This window comes from Nanorana parkeri, unplaced genomic scaffold (assembly GCF_000935625.1).
Source record: "Nanorana parkeri isolate BGI_ZX_2015 unplaced genomic scaffold, ASM93562v1 scaffold1453, whole genome shotgun sequence".
Taxonomy (NCBI): Eukaryota; Metazoa; Chordata; class Amphibia; order Anura; family Dicroglossidae; genus Nanorana; species Nanorana parkeri.
Genome location: NW_017307721.1, coordinates 11,779 through 20,158, shown reverse-complemented (window position 1 = coordinate 20,158; position 8,380 = coordinate 11,779). Strand labels below are relative to the sequence as shown.

The window sequence follows — 8,380 nt, the reverse complement described above, 5'->3', positions numbered from 1 at the left end:
GGTATTGTCACTTGCCCAAGTGTTTTGGAAAAAAAGAAATCCCCGCTTACATCTGGCCAACTGCCCCCCCCCCCCCCCAACTATACTTACCTTTTGGTGAACGGTCCTTCCCCTCCGCCAGTACGGGTGTACACTCTGTGCCTCATACTGCCCTCTAGTGCAGCCCTGTGCTATGGATTTTTTATTTCACTCGCAGATTGTGAGCACTTGTTGGTCAGTGTAGTCAGGTGACCTCGCTGACCAATGAGAAGCGATTCCTAGCACGGTTAAATTAGATTTTGCTCCCAAGAGACACTGTCACCTTTTACCATCCTGGATCATGTGACAGCGTCCTTGTAAATTCACCCCGGCCCATTGATGCTCTCCATTGCTCCCCTGCAGCTCTTCCTCTGTTTCAGCCCCCAGCAGAGTACTCAATATCAGCTTAGTGGGAGTGGTCACACCATCTCCTGTGTCATGTGACTGTGCTGAGGCTTAACGATTGGCCGCTGATGTCTGTGACGCAATGCTCAGGGAGGATCTCCACCCCACACAGCTGGATGTCCTGCAAGTCAATGGACCAGATCAAGACCTGATCAGAGCACTGCTTTGTGGACGGAGGTCACATGCCCCCCACCTCTTCCTCCGTTGTGGCCCCCAACCAAAGTACTTAATATCACCTTGTCTTGGGGCTTAGAGGGAGTGGTCACATCATCTCCTATGGCATGTGACAGTGCTCAGGCTTAACGATGGGCCGGTGATGTCTATGCCGCAATGCTCACGGAGGATCTCCGTCCTACACAGCTGGATGTCCGATTAAAGCAAAGCTTCATGGCTGAAGGTCACATGTCCCTTTACCCAGAAGCCTCGGGTATTTTGCAGTGGTGACCACAGAAGGAGTCGCAGGGAGCACTAGAGAGGTGCGTATCATTTGATCGGGGAGTCGGCTTCAATGATAAAGCTAACCGCGTCTAGGCAGCTGATGAAATGAGATTCTCCAGGTCAAACCAATTTTGGATGAATCACATAAAGATCCCATATCTGTAGGAGCCAGCAGCAGGTTCCATGGGGTTACATATGATGATGGGCTGGGTCTGGGCACAAACCCAGTTGACCTGATTTCACCCAGGCCCGCTCAAAAACTGCGACAGACACCCCCCGGAACCCAAGCAGTTGCGGCAGGGGGATTCCCCGTCCCTTTGTGATGTGTAGCTGGGGTTTGGCACAAACCCTGTTGACTTGAGTTTGCCCAGGCTTGCTCAAAAAACTGCAACACACACCCTCCTCGCGACCCAGTCAGTTGCGGCAGGGGCATTACCTGTCCCTTTGTGATGTTTCGCTGCAAGGTGGGGAATGCTTCTGCCGTAACTGATTGGTCCGGGAATGGGGTGTGTACATCATAGTTCTGAGCGGACCTCAGCGAACTCGGCCCCAGCTCATTGCTAGTTACATCATTAAAACAAAGAATATTTGCCTCCCCAATCTCTATCGTTCCCCCCGACATAAGCCATGTCTACCTGGACCGCTGAAACCCCTCCCCCCGCCACTTACATAAAGTCAAACATTCGGCCTAGCTGAACGTTCATCTTCAAGTCCTCTGATTCCGGTGCATCAGCAGGGTTTGTTGCCACCTTTAGCCCTCTATGGGGTTTTCAATGAAGGGGAGATCAGCGGCGGTTTAGGGAAATGTGAAAGATTCTCGCAGATTGGATAGATTTATAGGTAGTATAGGAAACCAATAGAATAAGCAACTCCACCCCTTGGTTCAAGTCACAGCAAGCAGGCTTTGATTACACATCTAGTCTTCAATGCTGGAGCAATGCAAGAGATTCCCTCTCCCCGCCAACCTTTCCCAGCTTATCTGTGCTTAGCTTGGCTTTTCATCCGAGCTTCTGTTGTCTCTAGGGATGCACCGATACCAATACTAGTATCGGTGCCGAGTACTCGTACTCGCCCAGATGCTCCGATACCTTCCCCGATACCAGAACTTCCGGTCAGAGGAAGATTTCCTCTGACCGGCAGAGCTGTAGGGGAACATTGAGCCAGCTTCCCTTGCGATCAGAAAGCTGGGCGGCAAGTAATGGCCTGCCTCCCGGCTCGATGCTGATTGGCTGGGAAGCCAGCTTCCCAGCCAATCGGCACGAAGCCAGCTTCCCAGCCAATCGGCACGAAGCCAGAGTCCCAGCCAATCAGGAAGCTGGTAGGCGGGTCATTACGGATTGGCCGGGAAGTCGGCTCGTTGCTCATTGGCTGGGAAGTTGGTTACCTGGCCAAGCTCAATGCAGCAGGTTAGACAACATGGAGCCAGCTTCTCGGGCAATCGGATTGCCCGGGAAGCTGGCTCCATGGTAGCGGAAGCACCGGTATCGGTACTCGGTATCGACGAGTACTGAAAGCAAAGTATCGGTGCATTCTTCCTAGTTGTCACAATCCCTCATGTTCCCCTATGATGACTCGACCTGAAATTCTGCACCATTCTCCCTTTAGTAGACTGTCAATAGTAATGCGTGGTAAAGCCACACCGGGTCCCAAGAGCTGACGGCAGATAAGATCCAGACCCCCCACATTTGAGGAGGGGGAAGGGGGGGAGTCTTTGTGCATAGCAGTGTCATTTTATGTTTGTGATGGAGAGCTGGAGGCACCGAAGCACTTTGTCGGCTTTGATGAGCTGCGTCTGTACAGGTGCATCTGGCGCGATCATATAAAAATAAATATTCTCCAGCAGAAATGTCCGCTCCGAGCTGTCTGGGTGGGATAAGATGAGACGCGGCTGACGGGGAGCGTCTGAGACGTGACGTTTAATATGCTGCTCTTTGCTTTTCAGACGCAGCTCATAGATCTGTCTACTGTAGATGTGATCCTAATCTCTAACTATCATTGTATGATGGCGCTGCCATACATCACCGAGCGCACGGGATTCACCGGCACCGTCTACGCCACCGAGCCCACCGTGCAGATCGGCAGGTAAAAAAATGGAGAGAGGGGGAGGGGGATGGTATTTTGTTGTTGTTGTTTTAATTTTAGTTTTTTCCCTCCATACTTCTATTTCTATATATATATATTATATCCGGGTTAGGCAACTCAGGCACTCCAGCTGTGGACAAACCACAAATCCCAGCATGCCTTTGCCTCTGGGAGTCATGGCTGTGGCTGTCAGGGTCTTGCAATGCTTCATGGGATTTGTAGTTTCACCAGAGCTGGAGGGACAAGATTGCCAACCCCTGTGCTGTATGGAACATACAGAAGCATTCATATCAGTCCCTGCCCCCGGAGGAGCTTACACTCTCATGTTCTTATCACAATTGGATAGATATGCAAATGTACATTTAAAGCAGCAAGCTCCACCCACTACAGGAAACTACAGGAGGGGCGGAGACAGGACCAGTCACCCTGCACAAGGAGAGAGAGCAGAAGGGGGTGGAGACTAGACCAATCACCCTGCACATAGAGGGCAGCAGTGAGCGTTCTTTATTACAGGAGGGGGCGGAGATAAGACCAGTCACCCCGCACAAGAGAGGGCAGCAGTGAGTGGTCTTTATTACAGGAGGGGGCGGAGACAAGACCAGTCACCCTGCACAAGGAGAGAGAGCGGCAGTGACCGGTCTTTATTACAGGAGGTCACACACGGGATTACTGCACAGATTTGGAAAAAATACACAAAGCTCACCAAGACTCCAGAAGAACACACAGGACTCTTGTATGAGGTCATTATTTTCAAGGCCTTAGCCTCACTTTTCTGGTCCCAATTATGGATTACAATTATGGATTATACGTGACCCCCACATAATCAGCTGTTTGCTCGTAAATCTAATTTCTCCAGCACTTCTGTTCTTCAAAACTTCAGCCTGGACGAGGTTTGTACCCTGTGCAGTACAAAGAGGGGGCAGCTCCCTCTAGTGGCGATACCCTTATATAACCACTGGAGCTCCATTGAAGGAGAACTATGGGGGTTAGGGCTTTTCCCCATAGTTCTCCTTAGGGTGACGGGACGACACAAACTAGCTTCCTCCCGTCACCCTAGGCTCAGTATATAGGGAGCTACAGCTCGTGGTATACTGAGACGCCGCAGCGGATCCCGACATCGATGTTGAGATCCGCCCAGCTGCGTGAGTGACAGCTGGCTCTGCCTATCTAGAGGCAGAGCCAGCTGTACCCGCCCCCTCCGTTCCGCCAGTCAGCGCTGGTGGATCGGAGTGGGGAGGGGGGAATCCAGTCCCTCCCGTGTCACGGAAGAGAGCCGTGACAGGATCGAGAGGTGAGCGAACGCCGGTATGTGTTCGCTCACCTCCCAATCTACTGAGCCGACCTGTGACAGTCTCATTGTCACAGGTCGGCCAGAACTATGAGGAGGAGTGAAAAGCACCCCCCCTCATAGTTCTCCTTTAATGTTCTGCTGGATTTAGACTCGGGCCTGGAAGACACTTCACAGGGATAAGGTATTCCAGAAATCTAGTCCTTCCTTCTTGCTGAAGGTCATGTCCTCGTTCCACCTTAATGAGGACGTCGTACTCTCTTCTGCAATTTTGTAATGTTCCTCCTCTGAGGATCTTCTATAACCTGTCGGGGAGGGGGTGGGGCTGCCCCCAGACACTTGTGTACTTACGTTGAAAACTTCCAGATTTATTCACAAAAAGGGGTGAAGAGTTTGGAGAAGTGACCCGTCTAGGACAACATCGCTGAACCCGGAAAGTGAGCTGAATTGGAGAATGTTGTCGTAGATTGATCACTTCCCCGGCCTTCTCCAAACTCTTCACCCTTTAGTGAATAACCCCGATAGTCCTCTTTAGTCCCTGTTCACACCTATTGTGTAGCCTGAAAGTGCTAAGCACCACAACACCCAAACAGAGGATCTCCATTGTTTTCACACCTGAGCGTCCGTTCACCCACAGCAATGCGCCTGTGGCTGGAAATGGTACGCGAGCCACTTTTCTGCTCTTTTGGCCCCGCAGACTTCAATGGAAATGCGGTTCCTCTAAATCTGACCCGACGCTCCTGAAGTGGTAGCCAAGCTTGTTTAGTGATGATTCAATATTCCATTTTTGTTATTTTATCTCTTTACACTTTTATCATTCGTCTGTTCTGTGTTTCATTTACAGGTGAAACTCGAATGATTAGAATATGGTGCAAAGTTCATTTATTTCACTAATGCAACTTAAAAAGGTGAAACTAATATATGAGAGAGACTCATTACATGCAAAGCAAGATAATTCAAGCCGTGATTTGTCATCATTGTGATGATTATGGCTTACAGCTCATGAAAACCCCAAGAACCCCAAATCCACAACCTCAAAAAAGTAGATTATTACATGCAATCAATAAAACAAGGATTGTACATAGAACAATATCGGACCTCTGAGAAGTACCAGCATGCATATGTACTCAGTACTTGGTTTGGGCCCCTTTTGCAGCAATTACTGCAATTACTTTTGCACGATATTCTAATTATTCGAGTTTCACCTGTAGATACTACAAAATGTCACCAGCACTCCAATAAGTAGATTCAACAAATGTCCATTTTAACGACAACGGTTATTACCCGAAAGTACTTGCGATTTGAATAACCGTTGTCATTAAAATGGACATTTGTTGAATCTACTTATTGGAGTGCTGGTGACATTTTGTAGTATCTACAGGTGAAACTCGAATAATTAGAATATCGTGCAAAAGTAATTGCAGTAATTGCTGCAAAAGGGGCCCAAACCAAGTACTGAGTACATATGCATGCTGGTACTTCTCAGAGGTCCGATATTGTTCTATGTACAATCCTTGTTTTATTGATTGCATGTAATCATCTACTTTTTTGAGGTTGTGGTTTTGGGGTTTTCATGAGCTGTAAGCCATAATCATCACAATGAGGACAAATCACGGCTTGAATTATCTTGCTTTGCATGTAATGAGTCTCTCTCATATATTAGTTTCACCTTTTTAAGTTGCATTAGTGAAATAAATGAACTTTGCACGATATTCTAATTATTCCAGTTTCACCTGTATATGGTTTCACGGTGCCTCCGTGGCCGCTGCAAGCACCCAGATACTGACATCATCTCCTCGGAGATCCGGTAAGGAGCGCAGTAAGAGATACATTTTTTGTTCTGTGTTTCAGACTCCTGATGGAAGAACTGGTTAATTTCATTGAACGCGTTCCGAAGGCGCAGTCTGCCACCAAGTGGAAACAGAAGGAGGATCAAAGGTATTAACCAGCCGCTGCGAGTCCCGCTCACATAAGTGATGTGCGTTCTGCTCTGCCGAGAATCTTAAAATAGAACTTTCAGGATTGTTTTTTTTTTTTTTAACCAACACTTGTTTACAACACAACAAATGTAAATGATGACGCTGAGCTAGAACTACAACGCACAAACGGAGGATCTCCATTGTTCTCAATGGCCCCCCGTTCACACGATGCCGGTCACTGGAAAAAGTACATAGCATAAAATAACAAACGTTCTATTGTCCATTATTTGTCCAGGAAGGAGGCTGCGGCTGGAGGAAACTTGTCACATAGTTAAAGGGGAACTATCATTATTTGTATTTCTTTCTAAGCCATTGAGCAAGTCTTTAAAGGAGAATTATGAGGTGGGGGAGGGGGGGGTGCTTTTCACTCACCTCATAGTTCTAGCCGACCTGTGACAATGAGACTGTCACAGGTCGGCTCAGTAGATCGGGAGGTGAGTGAACACATATCGGCGTTCGCTCACTTCTCGATCCTGTCACAGCTCTCTGCTCTGACAGGGGGAGGGGCTGGATTCCCCCCCTCCCCGCTCCGATCCTCCAGCGCGGACTGGCGGAACGGACAGGGGAGGGGGCGGGTACAGCTGGCTCTGCCTCTAGATAGGCAGAGCCAGCTGTCACTCACGCAGCTGGGCGGATCTCGACATCGATGTCAGGATCCAGACATAATTGTCGGGATCCGCTTCAGCTGCGGCGTCTCAGTATACCGGGAGCTGTAGCTTGCGGTATACTGAGCCTAGGGTGACGGGAGGACGCTAGTTTGTGTCCTCCCGTTACCCTAAGGAGAGCTATGGGGAAAAACACTGACCTCATAGTTCTCCTTTAAAGCCCGTATCCAGACAAACAAAAGTAAAGCACCCGCTGCACTGCAAGCGTTAAAGTGACACCAAGCTGAAATGGTGCTGACAGTGTCCTTCCTTCTGGAGGGGGGCTACGTCTGTTCTCCATGGCCCTGTGTGTGTTATCTAAACCTCTGTTTTTAACCTTAGCGGTGAGACAGGTTTTTTTGCATGATGGCTGGTGAGTGTGCCGGGAAACTTTTTGCTGTTGTCCTGTATTAGGCCCTTCCATGTTCACCGCGCTTAGAGCTGGTTACAAGTTGATGAGTGCGTTTGCCATTTGTTTTGCTTGACTGATTTGGCGAAGTGACGCATGGGGGGGTCTCAGCTGACTTTGTGATGTGCGGGGTCCCTTGTGCGTTCCTGTGCCTTTTTAAGGGAGGTTGGGCTGCCTCCTGGCAAACCTGCACCCAATTTTATCTTCTGCCCCATGTGCTCCTAGATGGAGACTCCCATAGGTTAGAGTTAGGACCGCACTATATGGAGGTGCCTTGGCGCGGCTGTGCGGCTTTCACATTTTCTGCAGAAGACGTGTATCTAAACCTCTGCTTTTATCCTTAGCGGTGAGACAAGTTTTTTTGCATGCCGGCTGGTGAGTGTGCCGGGAAAACGTTTTGCTGTGCTGTAAAGTAGTCACCGCTCCAAATTCCCCCCCTCCGGGATGGACTACAGTCTCATGTTTAGTTTACTGATTTTGTATTGAGATTGTAGTCCATCCCGGGGGGGGGGTCTTGGAGCGGTGACTACTTCACAAGACACACAGGGAACATGGGGAACAGATGTAGCCCCCCCTCCAGAAGGAAGGACAGTGTCAGAGATGATTGGAGGATCTACAGCCGAGTGATACACAAATAAGATACATTGTTGCTCAGAGTTCATGGACTTGGAGGGATTTTTAAGCTTTAAAGGAGAACTATGGGGTCAGTGTTTTTCCCCATAGTTCTCCTCAGGGTAACGGGAGGACACAAACTAGCGTCCTCCCGTCACCCTAGGCTCAGTATATAGGGAGCTGTAGCTCGCGGTATACTGAGACGCCGCAGCTGAAGCGGATCCCGACAATTATGCCGGGATCCGCCCAGCTGCGTGACATACAGCTGGCTGGGCCTATCTAGAGGCAGAGCCAGCTGTACCCGCCCCCTCCCCGTCCGTTCCGCCGGTCAGCGCTGGCGGATCGGAGCGGGGGAGAGGGGAATCCAGCCCCTCCCCCTGTCACGGCAGAGAGCCGTGACAGGATCGAGAGGTGAGCGAACGCCGGTATGTGTTCTCTCACCTCCCGATCTACTGAGCCGACCTGTGACAGTCTCATTGTCACAGGTCGGCTAGAACTATGAGGT

General features: G+C 49.7%; 1 protein-coding gene across 1 annotated transcript in view; it reads left to right on the top strand.

Annotated features, from left to right (window-relative positions):
- Positions 1 to 8,380, top strand: part of LOC108798346 (integrator complex subunit 9-like) — a gene marked incomplete at its 3' end in the record, with an annotated part of 24,414 nt that overhangs the window by 4,423 nt on the left and 11,611 nt on the right. The window contains exons 4-5 of the mRNA XM_018570084.1: positions 2,804 to 2,943; positions 6,083 to 6,169. Coding sequence (XP_018425586.1) covers positions 2,804 to 2,943; positions 6,083 to 6,169 — 227 coding nt within the window. The remainder of the gene's footprint in view (positions 1 to 2,803; positions 2,944 to 6,082; positions 6,170 to 8,380) is intronic.